The following is a 27,445-nucleotide window of genomic DNA, read 5'->3' on the forward strand; positions in this document are numbered from 1 at the left end:
GTTTGATTTTTTATAGATGTAGTTGTTAGATTTTAGACATTTTTGCATGCATCAATTTTGATATAGTTGAGTGGTGTTAATGTAGGAAGCTCCTCCTTCAATATCTTCAACCCAAAAATCTGAATTCCAAAATATATGCCAGATTTGTGCACCTTGACTTCATGCCTGCTGGAGAGGGAGGAGAGGGTTCATGGCCGCACTATCTAGTTAATGACAAGAGCTTAAAATTGAGCAGAGCTAAATAAAATAATTGTTTTTTTTTTTTCTGGGCTGCATTACATTAGCCAACCATATGGAAAATCTTGGAAATGTCCTATCAAGCTTTTGCTTGTTAATGACAACTTCTGTGATAATCATCCCTCATCTTGGGTGCTGCATAGAATCATCGCGGGTTTCAAGCAAGGTCAGTGATCCCATTTTTTTTTAAAGAAATGTTTTCTTTTTATATAAAATCTGTTTACATTTGTTTTCTTGCTTGTATCATTTTCATTTTGTTGTTGTTTTGTTTTTGTGTGTGCTATAGAAGTTCATGACACCCTTTTGCATCCGATAACTTCAAAGCATTTGCTTGATCCTCATTGCCCATATATATGAGATGATAGGGGTTATGATATTGTAGATGGGATTTTGTTTAGTGAATGCGTAACATGGCATGGGATTTTTATGTTGTTAAATTTTTATTATTGTCGTGATTATATTATTCTGAGTGTCTCATTCATAGACGATTTGGAAGGCAAAAATGGGAAGAAACAATATGCTAACTGTAGAATTATTGTCAAAGGATAGTCTTTCTGTATTGATTAAGCTTATTAATGTTACTCTTAATGTATTCTAAATAGCTCGATCATATATGACTATTGTTTCTTCATCTTCTTATAATAGCTTAAAAGTTTTTATGCTTTAAGTTATGTTTGATACCTCCATCTAGAATTTAAGGAGATGATATAGTGTGGATTTTTTTACCTAGAAATACGAGTACAATCTCGTTTATATTTGACACGTGGACCTAGTTCCCAGTTGGGAAAAAATTACATGTCAACGAACAATTCTAGTAGAGCTACATGATAGAAACTTGAGAGAAGGTGCGACCGAGACAGGGTCTAGTCGCACACTATGCTCATTAGTAAAGAAAGCAGGACCAAGAGTTATCATAAGTCACGAACATATCATTATATGTGAGGACCAAGTGTTTCTCCCCTACGTCCCACATAAAGACTGTATCTTTTCAGAAGTCTGGTCTGAATGACTAATATACGCGACAACTCATCTTGAACCCACGAGTTCTATGCTGTCAGTACATCAATGTTCAATACGCGACCCGTATGGTCGCGGGTGTTTTACCTTATAGATTACCCCGAGAGGTTTTAAGTGGTCCAAAGACCTTATGTGTGGGTAACATCGAGAGCCCGAAAGTTCATATGGTACTCAGGAAAATGAATGGTCAATATGTAACTTCCAAAGTCGCATACGTTCAAGTATTAATTAAGAACGGTGGAAACAGTTCTTTCATTTATTCTGTAAACCTTTTTTATCTAAATCAAATGTAACTAATACTGTAATGTGGTCCTATCTGACCGGTTATGTAATCCAAAGGACCACTTGCTTTCTATATAAAAGAGTGATCGAATTTGAATAAAACTGGATCACAAACTCTTGCAAAAAGTGGACTAAGCAAACTAAGTTCTGACTGAACCACTATAATTCTGTCTCTTTTACATTTTATGTTGTCTTTATTCACATACTCGCTATTTATATTTGAGTATTCACTATTCTAGGTGAATACTCGCAGTTTTGCACAAGAGTGTTCTTGTTTACCTTGAATACTCGCTATATTTGGTGTTGTCTATTTTCCTCCGACAACAGTAGATATCAACTGAGCCTTTCCATAATTGAGCCATAAGATGTGCAGCTTGCCATTCCTGTCTGTTATTTTTTTAGGCTTATCTCTTTATTTTTATCCAGTTTCATTGATAACAACTTTCAGATTTGATCTTTGCTTTGCTTCACTTTGGTATTTTTGCAGATTCACTGATGATCCACTAGTTAGTATTACTGCTACCAACTGATTGCTTCCTCAATCGATATTATTATCATCAATAATTTGCTTTTCAGTGAGAAAGAAATTAGTACTGGTATATACATGTTCTCCCGTAAACATATAATATTTGTTTGATAAAAGTTGTAAGGTAAGTTTTCATAAATTCAAAAAAATAATAATAATAATAATAAAGGTTTTAGTTTTCATAAAGTGCAAGAGAAAATGATACCATTTCCATTTAGTATTTTTCTAATTAGGTGTATTTTTTTTAAAGGGTTTCCCTCATACTAATCCTAATTAGGTGTGCTTTGGTGTAGAAGATTAAAGATTGAGGTAAATATTATGTATTTCTTTGATATTAGTCAAAGCTAACTAAATGATATATCCATGCCAAAATATTATAGACAATGAAAATAAAATGATAATTTAACAAAAATTATATATTTAATAAGTTTATAAATTCACAATTGCACATCCAAAACTGAAAAATGTATCTCTGATCGGAGATCTTTTTCCATGCCTTTTTGTGAGATTCTTTCTTCTCAAGGGAACCAAGTATTAATGAAATTATACTTATAAAAAATGAAATTATAGAATTAATATATGAACTAGGCCTTATTATTATATGTAGTAATTAATAATTGAAAAAAAAAATTATCGTGAGATAATAGTACATCTTTTATATATACTAGGTGAGTATTCCAGGTGCAGCGTAATTTTTCTTATTTTATTTCATTTATACTTTTTGTTTGCTTAACTTTTATTTTATAAATAATTGTAACAAAATTTTATATAATGTAAATTTTGCATCTTAATTATAGTACAAATTATAAATACATATTTTATTATTATATTGGAGATAAGAGAGTGAGAATAAATCTTTAAAATGGACATTATAGATTTTTGAACATTGTTTTCTTTTTTCTATTTTTTTTTTAAAAAAAAATTGTAATATATCTTTAATAATTAGGCTAATTAGGATTTTTGCCCCTCAAGCTTTAACATGTACTAAATCATACCCCCTGAACTTTTAAGGTCGTTAAAAATGCCCCATGAACTATTTAGATTGTTAGATTTAAGGACTTTTGTCCAATTTTAGTAAAAAAAAAATCTAACATAGATGAAAGTTCATGAGGCATGATTTAGTACATGTCAAAGTTCGGAGAGTTTTTTAGTCCAATTTTTTTAATGATTCTCTATGTTATAGTTATTTAGGACCACCTGTAAATTTTTTAGAAAATTCTGAATAGTTTTACCATGCAGGAATTTATGAAGCAATCCAAAAAACTAGGCAAAGTTTGTAGCAGACGAGATTTACTCATCAAATGCCCTTCTGAATCTTCGTGTTCCTGCAAAACCCCAAAGAAAAAAACCAAGTTCAAGACGTTCAAGTTCTCGAAACACAAGGGACGTAAAATAAAATTTTTACGAAAGAAGCGTGACTTTCGCAAAAAATCTGATCGATGTTTTGTGTGTGGAAAAAAGGGGCATTATGCAAAACAGTGCCCAAAAGGAAAAACAGTCAAGCTCATATCACATATTCAACAAACGACCGGGATGTCTCTTAAAGAGAACGACATAGAGTCAATCTTCTCCATCGATGATGAATTCAACTCAGACTCCCTTTGTGCATTCGAACAATGGAGTGATTCAGACACTCCAGAATGCTATCAAATGTCCACTATTCACACAATGCAGCCATCCCCTGTCCTCACTGTGCGAGTTCTTCCAACAAAATATGCCAAGCCGATAAAAGTGGCCGGATTCTTTGACACGGGAGCATCATACACAATAATGAACCCTGATATTCTTCCGAAAGAATATTGGAAGAAAGAGAAACAATACTTCCATGCTGCAAATGGAGGTATTTTTTGCACAGAACTCATCAGCAAACCGATTCGATCATAGCTTCTTCCTGTGGTGTTCTGTTACTCACAGAGTCATTGGATCAAAATTGCCCGGAAAAGACCTAATTGTTGGATTCGATCTTTATACAAAGAAGAAGGGTTTGCGTATTCTCCCTAGTGGACTTGGTTACAAACGACATTTTGCTCCATGGGAAACAATACCAAACTATTTCTTAATACCCCATGACCCATTTCATCAGATAAGGAAAGAGCTCATCGAAGTCTCATGTGCCAATAATCATGCAGAATTCCTGAAGAAATGTGACCATCCTCTTTGGAAAAATCAACAGTTCTTCATAAGCCTTCCTTTTAAGCTTAATGAAGATATCAACCCTACAAAGGCTAGTCACCCAGGCATGAATCCAGAACACCAACATATGGCGTCCAATGAGTGCAAAGAGCTAGAGCAGCAGGGTTTAATAGAGTCAACTTCCTCTCCATGGGCATGTCATGCATTTTATGTCAATAATCGATTAGAGCAAGCTCGAGGAAAGCAAAGGTTGGTCATAAATTACAAGCCCCTGAATGAGTTCTTAGTAGATGATAAATTCCCAACACCAAATAAGAATTCATTGTTTGCCAGTTTATCCAAAGCCCATATTTTTTCAAAATTTGACCTAAAAGCAGGATTTTGGCAATTAGGCATCAAACCAGATGAACGACCCAAAACAGCCTTTTGCATTCCAAATAATCATTTCCAGTGGACCGTCCTACCCTTCGGGCTCAAAACTGCCCCTTCCCTATTCCAAAAGGCTATGACCAAAATATATGGCCCAATATTGGAAAAGGCTCTCATCTATATTGACGATATTTTGCTATTTTCTCCTGATGCAAAAGCCCATCAAGCGTTATTGGCCCAGTTTGCTTCTATCACTAGAGCCCACGGTATCATGTTGTCTGAAAAGAAAATGATTATTGGACAGACGCAAATAGAATTCCTTGGGATGAAATTATCCAAAGGACAATATGAAGCCCAACCACATATAGCCCATGAACTACTCAAATTCCCAGATGAAAATCTCACAAAAGTTCAGGTGCAACAATTCTTGGGCATCATCAATTACTTACGAGACTTTGTTCCCCGACTATTTGTACTGACAAGGCCACTCAGCGATATGCTCAAAAAGAATAGTCCAGAATGGTCACATGACCAAACGGTGGCAGTCAAAAAACTGAAAGAAATCATGCAAAATTTACCACCTCTACAGATTCCTTCTGACGGAAAACGTGTTCTTCAAACAGACGCTAGTGACCAACATTGGGGTGCTGTCCTTCTAGAGCAAGATGAACAAGGGAAAAGACGAATATGTGGATACAAGAGTGGACACTTCAAAGATTCCCAACTCCATTATCATTCAACGCTCAAAGAACTGATTGCAATCAAGATGGGAATAACAAAATTTGAGTTCCACCTCATCGGCCATCATTTTTTAGTGGAAACCGATTTTGCTGCATCAAAGGGAATGATAGGCCTAAAAAAGAATAAGACAACCAATACTCAACTTTTGAGATTGGCAACATGGTTTGATCATTACTCTTTTGAAATAAAACACCTTCCCGGAAAAGAAAATATCTTGGCCGACCTCTTATCTAGACCTAAGTCTATAAATATGGTCTCCTCACACCCACTCAAAACCATCCCTTTAATCAGCCACAACTCGTCCCATACCATTCCATACATATATATCATGGCATCATCATCATCGCAAAAGAATTGCTCATTTCCCCGAGATGCAAAGCTCATCCTTTCTAAATCCAAAAGATCAGCAAAAGAAAAAGCCTCTCACAGGGCTATTTATACTCACGAACAAATTCTCTCCAAATTTGGACCCTATTTTCAATATGATTTTTTGATTCACCCAAAGTATCCTTTTGCCAATCTAGTCCCCTTTCGGACTGCACTCTTCACTCCAAAGTCCATAGCCCATCTTTTTTGGTACCTAACATGCCTCTGTACAATGGTTGTCGAAGTCCAAACTATGGCTCTTCACACTGCTATACAGTCGTTCCTCGAACAAGAAAAAAATAAACCAGCCTACGAAATCCAAATGGACATTTTGTCTTGGTACGCTCCTCTAGAGGAGTGGCAAAAAATACTCTGGGATGAATGGGAAAAGGTTCGCAACAATCGACACGTCTTTGTTTATCCATCAGGACCACATGTAGCCAACATGATGGATTGCTATACGGTCTTCTTTATCAGTCTTAATGCAAAATTGGACGAGAACAAGAAAATAGTTTGCAATCCCACTTTTGAACTATACGGATCCCAGGAAGCACCTTTCAGAGAGCAAGATGCAGAGTACAGATATCTCCAAAAGATTATCTTTGAGAAAAATCAGACTATTCCACCAGAAATTTGGCCAAGAATAGAAGATGATGCCCCATGGGAAATGTTTCCCTTAGATTATTCACAACGCATATAGCAAGGGCCCTAGAAAAGTTCCAAATTTCCAAAAATAGTCACAATCAGGTCCAAGCCCCTAAAGTAAAAAAGAAAAATTCATCACTATTCAAAGAAACAAACACTGTGGGGGTCCTACTCCGTAAGACAAGCATTTTTGAAGATTCACAAGACCCATACATGGACCAAGAAATCAACCAGGATCCCTATCTCTTTCAGTACAATGGATTGGAATGGGAGATCGTCTATTCTGATTATGATGCATGTCCACTAGCTGGAAGTGATGAAGAAGATGAACCATCAGGTTGGCACCCACTTCAAGAGACCCCAATTATGACTCAGACTACAATGCTGATCACGAGCCAATTATCGACCGCTAATAAGAAGAACGAAAGAATTCCATATCTCCTATTTGTGTAAGATAGCAATAAGTGGAAAAATTCCTTATAGTCATGATGTTTGTAGGAATTTTTTCTTATCGTTTGGCATTTTCTATGTTTGTCAGTTAGTCAGTTTGTCCATTTGTTGTCAGACTGTCTTTTTCTCCGCTTGTCATTTTGTTGGTTTGTCCTTTTGTTGTCAGAGTGTCCTTTTGTGTGTTTGTTTGCTTGTAGGAAATTTCTAGGAAGTTTCCTATTTTGTATTGTACTTCATGTAAATGGCTATATATAGAGCCATCCTTTTCATTGTAAGGACATGAGAAAACTTTCTACTAAATAAATTTCTAGTGTTCTTCTCTCAAAATGTTCTTTAATTTTGATTTTTATATACAGAAAAATCTATAAGCTATATAAAAGTTGGCAATACTACATTACAAAAATGTCTTTAATTTTTTTTTAATTACCATAAAATCTTTTTATCATTTAATCATAAAAGCACTCAAATTCATTTCTTCAAATAATTATTCAAGTGATTTCAAAAAGAAAAAATACTAATAATAATTATTCAAATATAATTTTTGTACATTAAATAAAAATGATTTTGTGAACATATATTAGATTGGCCAATTTATTGTAGAATTATTATAAAGTAGGATAAATATATATATTTTCTATAGATTAAATACTATTTTAGTGTGATTAAATCTTAAAAAAAATTGTGTGTATTTGTCTTACATTGCTCATATGTGAGTGATTTGTGAGATTTATATTATACCAAGTAGTAACTAAGCTATAACCTTACAATAGAATTTTAGTAATTAGATAAATACGATTTTGGTGTCATTAAATCTATAAAAAAAATGATAAATAAGTTTTTTATATTTTTTTCTTGTGTGAATTATAACTTGGATAGAGTAATTTTGATTTTCAACCGTGAGTTACTTACTATATATAATATTTTAAGTTTCATTCACTTATATACTATTTATTTTTTTTTTTGACGAATTAAATATTTAATGTTACTTATCAAGTTAGAGATCCTAAAATGGTTTACAATATTTTGATAAATTTTGAATAATTGATTATTACAAATTAAAGTTTAAATGTTATACCATGAAAATATTATATACACGAGTGTAATTTACTATTTAAATTTAAATGATTGTATTTTTTAAGATAACCACAAAATTCTTTTATATATTTATATTTAGGGGCTTATATATATGATGCAAAAATAGGTGTGCCGATGCATCTTCGTTATGTTTATATATGTATAATCTTTTTTTAAAAAAATAAAAAAAAATAACAATGTACATTGCAGTTATTTAAAATATCTTGCAAATTTTTAATAAAATTTTAATAATTTATATTTTTAAAATTTAGTTCAACAATTTGTTTCACTCTTGTATTAAAATTAATACGAGTACAAAAAAAAATATATTTAAACTATATTTTTCAATACTATAAATTATTTAAAATATTTTTAAAACATACTGAATATATTAAATAACTAAAGTGTAGTACAATAAAACAAAATGAAATTATTTTACGTACTGAAAATACGATAGGAACATATATTGTGTAACCAATTATTTTGGTATATTCAGAGCTTCTCTTTATATATTATGTGAGTATGGATAGTTTTGCCTTACAGATTAATGATTTTTCATAATAATTATTAAATTAAATTATATGAGATCCAATAATCATATTAATAGTGGTATAATACATTACAATATCGTTAAGTATTATCAATACTTTTAACATTTCTTATATTAATATAGTCATAAATATTTCACGTGCACGTGTGACTTTTCACTAGTAATAATTAAAAAGTACAAAATATAATAACAAATATTATATGATAAGTTCTCAATCGATTTATAGATTCAACATTGGATAGTGAGTTTCTTTACAATTTTTTTAATATTTTTAGATCTATTTTATATAACTGAATATTTCAAAAAATTATGTATAAATTACGTAGTTATAACTCATTGTTTAATTTTTATTATGTTTTAAATAAATTTATTAGAAATAACAATAGTGACAAAGTATACAATGATAATAACGATTTTAAATAATCATGACATATAAAGAGAAATGTTTACTTAAATAATTTTTAACAAATAATAATAATAATAATAATCTAATAATTTTTCTTTATATCACCTAATTAATCTATAGAATAATTGATTAGGAGTAGTGAAACAATGAAAGTTAAAGTGTGCGGATAAATGAAAAGATAAGAGAAATAGAGAAAAAAACTACTAATGATATAGAATTCCAATATGTAAGGTCTATGATTAATTTTCGTAAAGAAAAATGTAATAAAGCATTAATACTGAATTGATCCCTAATTAAACAAAATACCTTTTCGAAGTCTTGGAGACGAATCGTGGGTTGGCGTATAGTGCGATTTGTCAACAGGGTCGTCTCAAATATTTTGGAGGCCCTGTTCTAATTTTAAAAAATAGGACCCTAACAAAAAAAATAATAATTTGCAAATAATATTTTTAAATATTATCATATTACGAAAGTATATTTTACATAATTACACACTTAAAAATTCAAAATTTTACTAAACTTGTTATTAATTCCAATACAGCTTCAAGCCAATATCAACATTCTATTTAAAAAGGGACATCCTTCGAACGCTTTTTGAAGCAAATTCATCAACCAACTCTTCATATTTTATTGTCTCCAAAACCTCATTTTCAATCGCTATCGATGCTAATCCATTAAGCCTTTCTTGTAACATGGTAGACCGCAAGTAGGACTTCAACAACTTTAACTTTGAAAAACTTCTTTCTGCAGAAGCAACTGTCACAGGAATAGCCAACAAAATCCTATATGCAATAATTGTATTAGGAAAACAATCTACGCCTTTCAAAAACTTTAATATGTCGATAGCTCTCATTTTCTCTCTAGGCAATATTTACCTTAATAGCTTCAACTCCACACATAATTCATTCCCATCAATATCAGATTGTTCATTATGTTTCAATGCATTTTCAAAATGACAACAACAAGACTTTAAATTTGCGTTGTCTAATGATTGTAACTTGTCAGAAGTAAACAAGAAACCAAAATTATTTTCATACTCTTAATATTGTTCAAATCTCTTAGTAAGAGAAGCAATGGCTTGATCAACAAGGTAAAGAAAATAATTAATTCTAAAAGATTCCTCTCCAGATAACTCAACAGATGGAATATTTAAATTTTCATCAAATTGTCTTTTTCTTCGAATTGTGCGCCTTTGAGGAAATACTGGATCGATATTCATTTCAATAGCAATTTCCTTAGCATTAGCCAAGGCGTTATAAAAACCTGTTTCTCTATATCCCACGAAAAAAGAAATTAACCCTTTTATTTTGTCCATAGCAATATCAATAAGCATATCCTTTGATTGTAAAAGCTTACTAACCAAATTAATTGCAGATAAGATTTCAAACCAAATAATAATTGCTATTAAAAACTCAAAATCACCAAGTTCATTTATTGTTAAGGATTTTGCTTCACTTCTGATTTTAGAATCAAGTTCATCATTTTCCGATACTTCAAGTAAAGCTTCTCTAAAATCTGACATTTGAGATCTTATAGCTTTAACACTTTCTACACGACTCTCCCAACGAGTGGATGACAATGATTTTGGAGTCAATCCTTTCACATTATCTTTCAAAATTTGCCATCTCTTAGTAGAATTGGCAAACATTGTATAAATGCGTTGAATAACTCCAAAAAAATCTCTAGGTTTACTACACGATTCAGCCATGTCACACAAAATAAAATTAAGACTATGACAACCACAAGGAGTATAAAAGGCTCTTGGATTTATGTCTAAAAATTTCTTTTGTACACCTTGATGTTTTCCTTTCATATTTGACCCATTATCATAACTTTGCCCTCGCACATCAAATATGTCAAGATCAAGTTTTTTCAGCTCATTTTGTAGCACATCAAAAAGTCCTTGACCAGTTGTATCATTCACATTTAAAAATCCTAAAAAAGATTCTTCAATGCTAACAGAATGTGGAGAAACATCCACATATCTCAATATCAAGGACATTTGCTCTTGATGGCTAACATTAGGAGTACAATCAAGTATCACAGAAAAATATTTTGCTTGTTTAACTTTTTTTAATGATTTCAGCTTTAATTGCTGAAGCAAGCAAAATTATTAACTCGTTTGGGATGTTATGTCCAAGATAATGAATGTGAATATCATCATTTGTAATGCGTTTGACATGCTCTTGGATAATAGGATCAAACTCTGCCAACATTTCAATTAAGCCAAGAAAATTGTCATTACTATTTTGATATAATTTCTCATTAGATCCACGAAAGGCCAAATTATGTTTAGCAAGAAATTTAACTATTAAAATAATTCTTTATAAAACTTTTTTTCCAGTGATCTTTTTCTTTTTCAATTAGTCTTTGAGTCGATTTATCAATGGTTTGATTCTTTTGGACTCTTAGACGGAATTCATACCAAGTGGTCATATTTTTAACATGTTCCGTGCTTATCTCATGCTCTCTAAGTCTTTCACTAATATGCACCCAATCAATAAAGCCTTCATTTATTAATTGTCCTCTAACAATTCCTGTTTTAAAAACTTTGCAACAAAAATAAAATTCTCTATCTAACTCTTTTGAATAAACAAGCCAATCTCTATCACACTTCTCCCCATTTGATAAAACTCTGGTATACAAATTAACAGTGAATCGTCTAGAAAATTTACCTTTAGGACCAGCCATAATAGAACAATCTCTTTTTGGACCCTTCATCACTAATAAATCAATCATTTTTGGATCAAGAGCATCCCAATTTCTTGGATCAAATATGTCAAGTAAATTTTTAAATGAGTTTGTTTGCTTAGCATTATTATTATCCTCTAAAATTTTATTTTCGAGTGAATTATTCAAATGGTCATCATCACAATTTTCATAATCAAAATTTTGATTTTCCATATTATCATTTTCAATAGGCACATCACCTTTATTTTCCACATTATCATTTTCAATAGGCATGTCACTTCTATTTTCTACATCATCATTTTCACTATGATTCTCAATAATAGGCAACATATTTTTAGAAATTTCAGTATCAACAACATTATGATTATGATTTTCAAAAGAAACTTGTGGTTCTTTTATAATGAATTTATCAAGAGCTCCTCTTTGAGATTGCGTTAACTCCTCAATTTTTTTCTTTTTCTTACGCTTTTCATACCCAGACTCATATTTTTTAATTTTATGAGACATAGTAAAAAAAATAATAGCAACAACTAATATAATATTTTAAAGAACAATCAAGATAATAATAATTATTAATTTAAAAGTTCAAAAAGTGACGAAAAAACCTGATATTTGCTGCTAATTCCGTCTTCAAAGTTTAAAACTTCAAATTGTGAAAATTTGCTGTCACCAATTGCCCAATGCTCATTTAAAATTGATTTTCTGATTTATGCAATGATAGTTTTAGAATAAAGTTATTGTACTAAGAAATAATAATTAACTAAATAACAATTAATCTCAATTAAAATTTTTTTTACAAAAATATGATTGATTGACTGTATTAAACAAGGGTGAATTACAACATATACATTATGTTAATATGTAAATAGGTATAATACATATTACATACTTTTTTTTTCTCCATTAGTTTCAGCATTAAATATGTAAATAAGTATATTTAGTTTTTTTTAAAAAAATAAAAGGTAAAAAGACAAAGAAAAAAAAACTAGCTAACTACTAATACTAACTACACTGTTAATCATAAAAAGTGAGATCAAATATAACAAATATACAGATTTGAAATTAAAAATAATAAACAATATAGATACAATGAACAAAGAATAAATATCAAATACATACCTTCTATTAACCGTTGATAAATTTGCCTCAAAAAATTCTAATGAATGATATTATTCTTCAATTCTTTTATTTTTTTTATATATATATAAAAAAAATGAAAAATATAGATGATAACAAAATATATCTAATATCTTTCTTCTCAATTCTCATAAACAATTTTGATTTTTGATGTGGATGAAAAAGCTTAAAATGAGATATATATATATATATAGTAGGTGAATAAAAAAAGTTTAAAAAAAATAAATTAAATGGTATTAATAAATTTGGTACCGTTAGTTTACTAAAAACTAGGAAAATTGGTACTTAATTGACTAATAGTCTAATACTTGGTTTATAAAAAAAATTGAAAATGTTAAAAATTGATGAGCTTTTGTTGGGAAGGAGAAGAATGAGAAAGATAGACCAACGTCTCTCAATTAATGATCCCTATTAAATGGGCTTTTGCAATGACCAAGGTAGCTTATGAAAACAAAAAAAATTAACAAAATTGGGCCCTTTGCTTGCGTGGACCCTGTGCAGTAGGTCTGCCTACACACCATTAGGGTCGGGCCTGTTTGTCAAATATATTGGGTCATATGGTATTTTCTCGTTCTCTTCCCCGATCGAGATATCCTCCTTTTCGCCCAAGAAAGATTGATTGAATTATCAAAAATTTAGAGCAAGAAATGCAATGAAGTGCACTTAAATATATTTTTTAGGAGTATACAAATTAATATTAGCAATTCAAATAATTTATAGTTGGCTTGTCTAGGATATGGGATCTCACGCTGCATCTTTACTCTTATATTGGATGGTGCATATATACAATGCATTAGGAATTAGATTTAACTATTAAGATTGCTGAAACATCTAGATGGGTTGAAAAGTGGCCGTATCATCTTCTACTATATTAAAAGTTAAAATTTGAGGGCGGTAATATAATACTAAAAGCTGCTATTAGTGGATAACTTTGCTTATATAATTAAATTTATTAACATGCTTCTTGCAAAAAACTATATAAATGAAGAAACTATGATGCTCAAATTTTATTACACCTTTAATAATTTTCTCAACAAGTATTAATTTGTAACTTGTCTGCTCAGATCTCGTCGACGATGGAAGAACATTCCAAAGCTCTGGCACGATCAAAGAGAGGGAGAATGAGAGAGAGATTTGGGGCTTTGGGGTTCTCGAGCATTGGCAAAACAGAGCAATTGTGTGGCTGCCATGAGGGTTGGGGTGGCTGCCGTGAGGGTTGGGGTGGCTGGTGGCGGGGATTGGCATGTGGCTGGAGATGAAGAAGACAAGGAAGAAAAAAAAAAGAAAAAAAATTATTTTAAAATTTTTAAATAATTTATTTATTTTTACTACAATTTTTTTAAAATTAAAATTATAATTTAGACCAATAATAATTGGACATGTGTCAATTTTGAATAAGTGAACATATCTCTTAAAGTTGGGACAAACAGACTTACAAAAAGTACGACTTTGAGGACTATTGCCGCTATTTTTTGTGGTTGGGGATTAATCTCCATCAAAGTAAATTTTTAAAGGACTTTTGCTGCAAATATCCCTTATAATTTTATGTAATTTTATATTTTTTTATTCATTTAATATTTGTTTATTGTTTTACCCAAAATTAAACTATAATATTAATATTATATAGTGCTTTATGTAATACAAAATTTAGTTGTTTGCAAGAAATTGTGCTTTATTATTAAGAGGAGTGCTACCATCAACCTTCTGTTACAACCTCTTAGTTAATTTTCACGCCCAAAAATACATGTCGAAATATTTTTTTTTCATTTTTTTTCACGGGGGTATTTGTTATGCTTAGAATATCATCCCTGTAAATTTTTGAAAAATTTCGAATAGTTTACAGTGCCGAAAATACGTTTGAAGTTTATTGAACGCGCTTGGTAAACTGGAATATCAGGAACTCTTTTTTTGCTACTGTAAACTATTCGGAATTTTCAAAAATTTACACGGATGATATTGTAAATATAACAAATACCGCTATGAAAAAAATTTGAAATAAAATATTTCGGCTTGTGATTTCGTACGTGAAGATTGACTAAGAAATTGTAATTAGTATTTCTTTATTATGAATCTTTGGTCGTATGCATGCCTAAGCCAACACCTCTACTCCCTAGGGTTGGCCCAAAAATTAAACTATAATATTAATAGGTTAATTATCAATTTTTCTCCCCGAACTTTGACATGTACTAAGTCATGCCCCTGAACTTTTTTGGCCGTTAAAAATTTCCCCTGAACTATTAAGATTGTTAGAGTTAAGGACTTTTGTCTAATTTTAGTAAAAAAATTCTAACATAGATGAAAGTTTTAGATAAAAGTCCTTAAATCTAACAATCTCAATAGTTCAGGGAGAATTTTTAACGGCCAAAAAAATTCAACAAGAAGGGCATTCGGGGGGAAAATTACTTATTAGCCATATGAATATTATACGGTGCTTTGTGTAATAAAAAGAAGGGCATTTTACATAAATGTATACATTTTCTTAAATAATTACAAAAATTGTGCAAAAAAAATTAATTGTTACAATGTACACATTTGAAAACATTTTTACATAAAATCATACAAAATTCTTAATTTAATTACATTGGATGGATTTAATGAGAATGATTACCATAATTAAATTTTATCGGTTTTATAATTATTTGTATGTCTAAATTGTACAACATTTAATGAGTAAGCTTCAAACCATAATCAATATTAGAATATTACTAATAAATAATAAAATTTGTATTAGGCATGGTATATAATATCATGTATATAATATGTACATTAATAATAAAATTTGTATTAGGATATTACTAATATTACGTATATAATCTGTACATTAATAATTGTGTAACGTCCCGATTTCCCGAGACGTCACACTAGCTAGTCCGTTTAAAACCATTTAAGATAAAGACAATAAAAGACTTCTTTAATAAAAAAATAACTAAGCATGAGATCTCATTATTTTTAAAACAAAACATTTATTTATTCATAACTTTAAAATATAAAGCCTTACAAAAACTATTTGAATCATAATCTTAAATGAAATATTTTTAAACCAAAACATCGTGACAATCCCCTAACATGTAATCCATGCCTCGAGCTCGCCACCCTCACTGTATAGTTTTGCCTTTACCTGCACACAGAGTACCCGTGAGCTAACGCCCAGTAAGAAGAGCTATGTAGGACATAACCCCCCCAACTTGATAACATAGTCATAAGTATAACAATATCACAACATCAAATCAATTCATACCATATTTGCATACATATAACAACATGTCATATCACACATTATTCTCACATACAATACAACATCATATCACAGTGTAATTATAAAGCATGCTATACTCACACATATAACACATAGTATCCTATCGCACATTGTACTCACATACGATAATCTACTCCCACTCATGTTAATCAGACATGAAGTGTAACTTGCCCTGCCTTGTGCTGTTCTCACACTCGGCATCCAATAGGACAATCCCTTATCACAAGTTGTACTCACCCATGATAGGATGACCTGCAAGTAAACCCATACAAGCAGCCAAAAATATATCCTGCAGTGCTATGCTCACACCAGCAGCAGAAAACCTATCGTATAAGTGCTATCCTCACACAAACAGTCAAAAGCCTTATCACTATCACACACTAATAACATTAGCATAAAACAACAATCTACCATAAAATATGTAAATACAAACCCATAATACAGTTGTATGTTTCAACATACACCCTGTGCACAGATGTCCACTCTTCTTACCTCAGTTATTAAGAACACCTTCTTGCTACTCCAAGCACCTCAATGAATTTTCTTGTTGAGGACAAGATCCTCAAATCCCGTTGCTTAAGACTTGTTATCTCGTCATTACTACCTATAACAACAGATGGTTTAAGGCCCTAACATTAAAATTCGTACTCTTATAGTACAGCAGAAAGATCACTATTTTTGACCAACAACTATACTAATTCAGTGAAAGTTGTCTTCATAAAAATTATAGGAAATTTTATTATCTTTCTAATGATATAAAGATCATTAAAAATAGATTAAAACTGAGTGAGTTATGATTGTTTTACTGAAACTGTTTCTGAGAAGAAATATGAAATAACGAATTACATGACTTAGCAAAAATACAAACTTTTGACATTGAATGGTTCAGAACTAGAAGATAACATCTTCATCAAAGTTTTAGGAAATTAAATTTCCTTTCCAATGATACCAAAATCTTTGAAATTGGAATTATATTCAAAGAGATATTACAATTTTACCAAAACAGTTTTGCAAGAACAAGATTCAAGAAACGAATCACATGATATTGAATAAAACTAACTTTTTGACGTAGTATGACTTCGAATTAACAAAAAGTTTCTTCATAAAACTTATGGGAAATCGAATAAGCTTTCCAACGATATAAAAATCTCTAAAAACGGATCAATATCAAGAGAGATATCATCACTTTACTGAAACTTGTTTTTCTGAAAACAAAAAAATATAATAGATCCGAACCCTAGATAACATTTAGCATTATTGAGCAAGAAAATATTTCATACCTCTTCACATATTTCTATTCGATGTCTCAAGCCCGCAAGCCTTGATTATAAATCCAAAACTTTAAGAATGAAGGTAGAAAATAAGAAGAATTGTGGAAGGTTTGAGAGGAGCAAACATGAAGAAGAATGAGGCTTTGACTAATTGGTTTGGAGAGGAAAAATAAAACTATGATAGTTTAGGGTTTGATAAAAGATTATGAGATATCGTATTCTGATAGGTTTAGGTTAACTAAAAATAATAATATATAATAAAATGCTAAAATATTATTAAATCAACAAATATCTAATTTTTAAATTTTAAAAGTAAGTCCTTTATCTCGTAACTTTAGGCTCCGTTTTTCACCTACAAAAAGTCCGAATTATGATATAACTATCTCTACAAAATTTATAGATCTTTTAATTATCTTTCCAACGCCACTAGAATCACCTCAATCGGAGCTCTAAAACTCTAGATACGATCATTTTAGTAAAACAGTTTTTAATCCTGCGAATTTATCAAAACCTACGAATTTTTGTGACATTAATTCCATTATAATGTTATTTAATGCACTTCATACAATAGATTAAACCCACTAAATAATCTATAAAACTCTAATAGACTTTCATATTGGGCTTTAATTGAGTAATTATCCTAATTCGTAAAAACACCATAATTTTACCTTGACACTTACTATAATTTCAACTATGTTTAGAAATCTATCAATACTATTCTAAGCAATAGTCTCTATTCACTATTAGTAGAAATAAATGAATATTTATTCTCACACAAATTGTATAACAAATAAAATTTAAAATATATGTATATTTTTACCGGGTATTACATTCTACCCTCCTTAAAGAAATTTCGTCCTCGAAATTTAACTACCAAATACACGAGGGACTTCATGTTTGTCACCACTTATTACATGACCTCCTTATCTACCTTATGGACCCAACAAATATGTACTTAACTTTTATCTTATTGGTCAAACTACAACACATATAACATATACAAATTTAATTTAAGTATTGTTATTCCTTTATATATTACTTAAATAACAAACACACTCCATCACAATACTTACATATACGTGCTTTAAATACATAAATTTTGCTCGTAATTTTATAAAAATAAAAACTCTTCTCTTATGAACATCCTTATATGCCACTTGAGAACACATTATACAATACAAAAATAACAAACAACAAGGAGTAGGGTAGAAGAACTTATGCAAACTTCTCTTTAATTGTTCCCATTCTTTCATTGAATGTTAATTATTTTTTTTTTAACTTAATTTCCTCCATAAAGCTACAATTCTGTTATTATAGTTACGTAGCATAATTATTAAGAATGTTGCCCTACACATAACGATCCAATATATCATCAACAAACCGATGTCATTCAAACAGACCACATGTCTTCTATAAATTACATGTACTACATGTAGCTAAAGATCGTTAAAGGTCTTCTTACACATGCGAGCTAGCCAATATATAGGCTTAGAAGCATACAAGTTAACATACTCTCAGGAATGAGCTACATGCATATCACTATAAAAGAAACATTTACTAATCCATCCAACTAATGAAATATGAATAAAATTTTCTATCAAAATCACTCTTTCTAAGAATAACTCGAGAACGAAAATCGCTTAATCCAATTCTCATATATATTTTTCTTTACTCGCTTAATCATATACCATTTATTTGTACTAAACGAAACCATTACATATATGTAAGGATCACAACCCTAACATCATACTCATAACACAATCATAGCAATAACATATAAAAATTATTTCAATCATATCATGTCTTTACCATAACATTGGCATATCATAGTCATTCCTTACATAACCTGGGCCTAGCCTGGCCTTACAATATCCTGGGCCTAATCTGCCCATATAATAACCTGGGCCTATGTAGCCCTACCATTGTTATAAGATAGGGTATCTCTATATTCAACAGTAACATCACTGTATCATACCCCACTATAACAATGTCATACACGAATCAGACAAATATAGGGTAGGGTATCTCTACATTCAACGGCCTTATCCCGTATCATACCCCACCATAATAATTTCAAACACGACTCAGAAAAATGCAGGGTATGGTATCTCTACATTCAACGGCCTTACCCCGTATCATACCCCACCATGGTCCCTCACTTTACCTGAGACGTTAGCATACAACTTGCAGCATACAACACACAATATATGAATGCAACATACAACATATACAAGTCAAAACAACCCTAATCAATATATCAATTCATAAACTCATATTGTGTCCATACCACACATTCTCAGTACCACATACATATTCATAATAACAAAGCATAAACCATATTCCAATACATAAAGAGTTTAAATTTATGCAAATAAACACAAACAAAACTATCGAATTTCCTTACGAATCACGGGGCTACTGACTGTCACAATCTATTCTTCTATTATAACCTTAATGATTAGATTTCACCCTTAACCAAAATTCAACTTAATTATCTCTAATAAAAGAGTAGAGCTTAAAATTATCTATCCATTAACACTTAAAAAAATCAAACTTAAGAACGTACCAATAGTTATATATGTCTAATTTATTAAACCTGAAACATACACTCTCGTTAGAAATACTAATATAACAACTAAATTCTTTTTTTTCCTAACATACTCTATTCCAATCTGCTTATAACACAATTTCTTTTGAAAAATACTCTTCTTATGCTCCTTATTTATGAAAATAAGTACAACTTATAAAAAAATCAAACTTAAATTACGTAATATAGCAATACCTTGAATTTTTTTTTTTTTCCCAAAAATATCTCATAGATCGAATCCTACCCATAAAATTTTAAGATATATTCTTCTAAACACAAAGAAAACTTCTAGTTACACTAAAGATGTGACGCAACATAAAATATGTAAAACTAACATGAACAGATTAACTAAAACTTACAGAACAGTGAGTGGAGCTCGTCTTGTGGCAATGAACTTTACATGTTAGGGTCAACCACATCCTTTAGGACCGTATTGCTCTGATACCATATTGTAACGTCTCGATTTCCCGAGACGTCACACTAGCTAGTCCGTTTAAAACCATTTAAGATAAAGACAATAAAAGACTTCTTTAATAAAAAAATAACTAAGCATGAGATCTCATTATTTTTAAAACAAAACATTTATTTATTCATAACTTTAAAATATAAAGCCTTACAAAAACTATTTGAATCATAATCTTAAATGAAATATTTTTAAACCAAAACATCGTGACAATCCCCTAACATGTAATCCATGCCTTGAGCTCGCCACCCTCACTGTATAGTTTTGCCTTTACCTGCACACAGAGTACCCGTGAGCTAACGCCCAGTAAGAAGAGCTATGTAGGACATAACCCCCCCAACTTGATAACATAGTCATAAGTATAACAATATCACAACATCAAATCAATTCATACCATATTTGCATACATATAACAACATGTCATATCACACATTATTCTCACATACAATACAACATCATATCACATTGTAATTATAAAGCATGCTATACTCACACATATAACACATAGTATCCTATCGCACATTGTACTCACATACGATAATCTACTCCCACTCATGTTAATCAGACATGAAGTGTAACTTGCCCTGCCTTGTGCTGTTCTCACACTCGGCATCCAATAGGGCAATCCCTTATCACAAGTTGTACTCACCCATGATAGGATGACCTGCAAGTAAACCCATACAAGCAGCCAAAAATATATCCTGCAGTGCTATGCTCACACCAGCAGCAGAAAACCTATCGTATAAGTGCTATCCTCACACAAACAGTCAAAAGCCTTATCACTATCACACACTAATAACATTAGCATAAAACAACAATCTACCATAAAATATGTAAATACAAACCCATAATACAGTTGTATGTTTCAACATACACCCTGTGCACAGATGTCCACTCTTCTTACCTCAGTTATTAAGAACACCTTCTTGCTACTCCAAGCACCTCAATGAATTTTCTTGTTGAGGACAAGATCCTCAAATCCCGTTGCTTAAGACTTGTTATCTCGTCATTACTACCTATAACAACAGATGGTTTAAGGCCCTAACATTAAAATTCGTACTCTTATAGTACAGCAGAAAGATCACTATTTTTGACCAACAACTATACTAATTCAGTGAAAGTTGTCTTCATAAAAATTATAGGAAATTTTATTATCTTTCTAATGATATAAAGATCATTAAAAATAGATTAAAACTGAGTGAGTTATGATTGTTTTACTGAAACTGTTTCTGAGAAGAAATATGAAATAACGAATTACATGACTTAGCAAAAATACAAACTTTTGACATTGAATGGTTCAGAACTAGAAGATAACATCTTCATCAAAGTTTTAGGAAATTAAATTTCCTTTCCAATGATACCAAAATCTTTGAAATTGGAATTATATTCAAAGAGATATTACAATTTTACCAAAACAGTTTTGCAAGAACAAGATTCAAGAAACGAATCACATGATATTGAATAAAACTAACTTTTTGACGTAGTATGACTTCGAATTAACAAAAAGTTTCTTCATAAAACTTATGGGAAATCGAATAAGCTTTCCAACGATATAAAAATCTCTAAAAACGGATCAATATCAAGAGAGATATCATCACTTTACTGAAACTTGTTTTTCTGAAAACGAAAAAATATAATAGATCCGAACCCTAGATAACATTTAGCATTATTGAGCAAGAAAATATTTCATACCTCTTCACATATTTCTATTCGATGTCTCAAGCCCGCAAGCCTTGATTATAAATCCAAAACTTTAAGAATGAAGGTAGAAAATAAGAAGAATTGTGGAAGGTTTGAGAGGAGCAAACATGAAGAAGAATGAGGCTTTGACTAATTGGTTTGGAGAGGAAAAATAAAACTATGATAGTTTAGGATTTGATAAAAAGATTATGAGATATCGTATTCTGATAGGTTTAGGTTAACTAAAAATAATAATATATAATAAAATGCTAAAATATTATTAAATCAACAAATATCTAATTTTTAAATTTTAAAAGTAAGTCCTTTATCTCGTAACTTTAGGCTCCGTTTTTTACCTACAAAAAGTCCGAATTATGATATAACTATCTCTACAAAATTTATAGATCTTTTAATTATCTTTCCAACGCCACTAGAATCACCTCAATCGGAGCTCTAAAACTCTAGATACGATTAAAACAGTTTTTAATCCTGCGAATTTATCAAAACCTACGAATTTTTGTGACATTAATTCCATTATAATGTTATTTAATGCACTTCATACAATAGATTAAACCCACTAAATAATCTATAAAACTCTAATAGACTTTCATATTGGGCTTTAATTGAGTAATTATCCTAATTCGTAAAAACACCATAATTTTACCTTGACACTTACTATAATTTCAACTATGTTTAGAAATCTATCAATACTATTCTAAGCAATAGTCTCTATTCACTATTAGTAGAAATAAATGAATATTTATTCTCACACAAATTGTATAACAAATAAAATTTAAAATATATGTATATTTTTACCGGGTATTACATTCTACCCTCCTTAAAGAAATTTCGTCCTCGAAATTTAACTACCAAATACACGAAGGACTTCATGTTTGTCACCACTTATTACATGACCTCCTTATCTACCTTATGGACCCAACAAATATGTACTTAACTTTTATCTTATTGGTCAAACTACAACACATATAACATATACAGCCTAATTTAAGTATTGTTATTCCTTTATATATTACTTAAATAACAAACACACTCCATCACAATACTTACATATACGTGCTTTAAATACATAAATTTTGCTCGTAATTTTATAAAAATAAAAACTCTTCTCTTATGAACATCCTTATATGCCACTTGAGAACACATTATACAATACAAAAATAACAAACAACAAGGAGTAGGGTAGAAGAACTTATGCAAACTTCTCTTTAATTGTTCCCATTCTTTCATTGAATGTTAATTATTTTTTTTTTAACTTAATTTCCTCCATAAAGCTACAATTCTGTTACCAAACACTACCTTAGTAAATTGGATTACATTACATATGTAGCAAGACCACTCCAGTGGGCAATCCCGTTGTAAATGCTTATTAAGAAACTATAAAGAAGAATAGTGTTTTTTTAGCTGGTTGTTATTGATCCAACTCCAAGTTGTGCTACAGTTATAGAAAACTAGTATGATTTGATAAGATTCCTTCTTTTGTTGAAATTTTTAAGTCTTAAAGTTTGTATGACATAATAATTTTTTTTTTCAATGAAATTCATTGTTAAAAAAAAAAAAAACTCCAAATTGTCTTACAAAGCTATCTTATGATTTATTATTGTAACTTGTCTTGACTAAATTATCCACTAAAAAAAAATTATCTTAATTTTTATTTTGAAAATATTATCTTAAATTATGTAATTTTGATTTTTATATAACAGAAAAATAAATAAAACATAAGAAGTTTCCATATTCAAACAGGACGTAATTTTGAAGCAGATTTGGCGTCAAAATAACGCCGTGACAAACCATAAAAAGCCTTCTCGAAATTCGAAGTTTCCATAGCCCACGAACCTTGTAGTAGTTTCTCTCACTCTTTTCTGTTGCTTCTTCAAAGGTAACCATATTCTACTTGCATTTCTCTCTTTAGAAAGAGATTAATGGACTTAGTAGTATTTTTTTCAATGATGTGATTGAAATTGCTTTCGATTTTTTAGGATTGAAAACTGTATAATATTTTTTGTATTGTAAAATAGCATAAAATGCCTGAAGATTTCCACTTAGAGCGCCCTCTGTTCGGCGGTGCCTTAGCTAGCACCTTCCCTCAAAGGTTCCAGGTAATTTTTTTTTCTTTTATTTATTTTATTTTAATTTTATCTTGCAAAAAAAAAAAATATTGATTGGGATTTGGGGTGCTATAATTGTACAGGACGTGAGTAATATTCGAGAAGTTCCAGATCATCAGGTGAGGAGCTATGCTTCTTTTTAGTTTTCACTTCGTTTCTTTGAATACCCAATTTTTCAATTTAAGCTTCTGGGCATTAAAGATTTGTTTTTTTTTTTTACTTATGTTGTTTATTTATGCATTATTGATTGTTTTTCTTAACAATTTTGTGGGTTTAAAGGAGGTGTTTGTGGATCCTTCCCGGGATGAAAGTTTGATCTTTGAGATATTAGAATTGAAGGAAGAAGTTGGTGATGATGGAAGTGCTTCATGGTTTCTTCAAGACCTTGCCTCTGAACAAGAAGCTGAAGGCTGCGTGGTAATTAAATTTTTCCCTATTATTGTTCACACTCATTAATTGTGTATTCATCTATCAATTGCTAACTTGATCATATTTTCCTTGTCTTAGATTGTTTATGGATTTATTTTGAAAGGGTTATTCAATTTGTTTCATATATATGGGTACATGTTAATTTAGTCCTCTTCAGTTCTTATTCTCTAGTTTCAATTTATGTAAGATGGTAATTAAAGAGATATTTGTGGCAAAACCCCCTTAATATTTATAATTGTGACACGTATGAGCTTAATTAAAAAAATGGCAGTAAAAATACCTTATTTTACGATTTTGTTACAGTGGTACCATTTTTTGGCCATTAAGTGTCAATTCAAAAACACTTGGCGATATATTATTGGACTATGTATTAAATAAGCTAAAGAAATATGTTGCCATGTGTTTTTGAGCTAGCACGTAACGAGCTTAATTGACACTTAACAACTAAAAAAGGGTACGGATGCAACAAAATCGTAAGATAAAGTACTTTTTGCGCCACTTATTTTATTAGGGTCATATGTGTAACAATTGCAAATATTAAGGGAGTTTCGCTGCAAATATCCCGTAATTAAATGCCAATATTTTATGATACTAGCTTTCACAGAATTTGGATATGAGAAAAGTTTCTCCTATAGTATCTGAGATATGATTTAAACTATTGTGCCAAAGACTAATTTGCCACAAATTTACTTCAGGTGATTGAACAGTCAGCAGTGACTGAGGCCCCTGGACTGTGCTATAGGAGCACACCTGCTGTCATTACAACTGCAGTAGGCCAAATGGTATGTGTCCATAGTAATCTTTTAGGTTGTGTTTGCTGTTGGTTGTGGGTTCTTACTTTCTTTAGTTTGCCTTCACATTTAAGTAATGGATGATTGGCCTTTGGTCTATTGTTTGGAATCATAAATGTCACCAACCTTGTATCTGTCGCATCCTTGTGATTATTGATGCTAGGCATCTGTTCTACTACTTCGTTCAATGTGCCTCTTCTGTAGGGACAAAGATGAAAAAGCAAAAGGGAAATTGTGTTCAAATAAATATATATATATATATATATATATATTTTTTTGACATTTTCGGATGACTGATAATGGAATGGAAGCGAAATAGTGAAACAATGTGCTGCTTCATGACCTGATTAATCATTATCGATATTGAATATATCTCCAAATTATTTGTATTGAACTACCATTAGAAACATTTACGAAGAACTATGATGATTGCAAGAAGTGCTTTTGAAGCATGGCTTGTAGTTTCTCCATTGCATGGAAAATATTCTTTGTTTATCAAACTTCCTTTGAAGAATCTCAAAGTTAAACTGTATTAACCTTTTGGCCTCATATCAATTCATTATTTTGGTTACTTGAACATAGGCTATCTCTAAGGGACGGCAAGGTAGGGAAGCACAAAATGTTGTGAGGGTAAGTTATTTCTCTTCTTTTTTAAAGCTAGTTTACTATTTTCTTTCCACCAGCTAGTTACGGTTTAGTGTTTCTGTGCTCTATTAATATTTTATTGTTATCTTGTAGGTATATATTGCAAATGTTCGTCTTAAAGAAGTTAACACGGATATCCTAATTTCTGCATATGAGCCGATTCGTATAAAGTAAGTACTAGGAGTTTGTGTTCTGCTGCAACAAGTTCTCGGTTTTTTTGCTTTTCTTTCTGAGAGTACAAATCATTGATTAAATGCTATCACCTATACTTGAATAAATAACACCTAAAAGAAGAGCATCTACACATGAATATACTTACAACATTCAGTCAATCTATGCATAATTTCTCTTGTATTTCAATAATTTTAAACAACTAACAAGTTGAAACATGTTATATTAATTGCAAGTGTAAGATTAATGCCTCTTTTTCTTCCAAATGTTAAGATGTTGAATTTCAAGGATACAAATGTATTTCCTCTCAACATAAATTTTCCTGCCACTAGTGCTTTAGTAATGTAAAGAGGCAGAGCATAATCTTCCTCCTTTGCACCCTCCTTGTGTTAGATTCTCCGATTGTGGTTCAGTTCCCAAATGTTTGAACAGAAATAGATGGTAACAACACTGTTTTGTGTTGTGTTAATATTTCCGACACCCTCACACTTTCCTTATTGTTTTCAGTCCATTGAGTGAAAGTGCTACCGCCGTCGGGGCTGGTGCTGCCACTCCTGCCGAGCTTTCTGGATGTACGCCAATGGTTGAGGTCTTCAAACTTGCTCTCTCAACGTTTAAAGTCAACAACTGGGGCCTTTTTGGAAGTGTATAGATGAGTCATAGGGCCATGTATAGATTATACATGAATAGGTTGTTTTAGATTTAATGATTATTTTTTGTTCAGAAAGATTGTTGCCAGTCACCAAACTTAGTTTCTGTTGTCATCTTCCATTTTCTTTGAATGTTGAACTGAATGGCTTCTTGGTTTGGTGACTTTGGTCTCAGTCCTTTTTGTAGAGTTTGAATTGTTAAAATTACTTTCTGATCATCTCCCTCTCTCCGCTGTAGATGTTACTGCATGTGTTCAGTTTTACACAATAAAAATTAACCTCATGGTACGGCTTTGTAAATGATATCACTTCTTTTTTATTTTTTTAACAAATTTTGTGTTTCATAAATTGACCGGAATTTCATTGAATTATAAAACTAAAAAACTTCAACTTTTTGAAAGAAGAGTTAGTGACCACATTTTAGGTTTTTTTTTTTTTTTCTTCTTTTTAAGTCATGTATTTTTTAAAATTTTTTTTTTTTTTTTTGATTCAACATGTATATTTTAACTTGATGAAAGCACTTTGGTTCCATAAAATTAAAAAAAAAAAGGCCACTCTGGTTAAAGAAATAAAACTAATTCGACGTTACATACAGTTTTTAGAAAAATAAAATTTATCCTAAATCTGCTTCAATATAATAGTATAAGTGCCCTTTAAAAAAAATTGTATAAATGCACATTGTCATTTAATATTCCCTCTGTTAATAATCTTTGAACACTTACGTTAAAAAACATCTCCAATCAAAGGTAAGA

The 27,445-nt window shown here is 30.7% G+C and overlaps 1 protein-coding gene and 1 long non-coding RNA gene across 2 annotated transcripts in view; both read left to right on the forward strand.

The window, feature by feature from the left end:
* Positions 1–1,972: 1,972 nt before the first annotated feature.
* LOC133034726 (uncharacterized) overlaps positions 1,973–27,445 on the forward strand; it is a 28,179-nt gene continuing 2,706 nt past the window's right edge. The window contains exon 1 of the long non-coding RNA XR_009686098.1: positions 1,973–2,132. This is a non-coding gene — a long non-coding RNA (uncharacterized LOC133034726). The remainder of the gene's footprint in view (positions 2,133–27,445) is intronic.
* Positions 23,554–26,993, forward strand: LOC133034723 (uncharacterized). The gene is made up of 8 exons (XM_061110065.1): positions 23,554–23,778; positions 23,918–23,998; positions 24,091–24,126; positions 24,287–24,424; positions 25,132–25,218; positions 25,810–25,857; positions 25,966–26,042; positions 26,551–26,993. The coding sequence occupies exons 2-8, from the start codon at positions 23,924–23,926 to the stop codon at positions 26,693–26,695; spliced, it is 606 nt and encodes a 201-aa protein (XP_060966048.1). The 5' UTR covers positions 23,554–23,778; positions 23,918–23,923; the 3' UTR covers positions 26,696–26,993.

This window comes from Cannabis sativa, chromosome 2, assembly GCF_029168945.1.
Source record: "Cannabis sativa cultivar Pink pepper isolate KNU-18-1 chromosome 2, ASM2916894v1, whole genome shotgun sequence".
NCBI lineage: Eukaryota > Viridiplantae > Streptophyta > Magnoliopsida > Rosales > Cannabaceae > Cannabis > Cannabis sativa.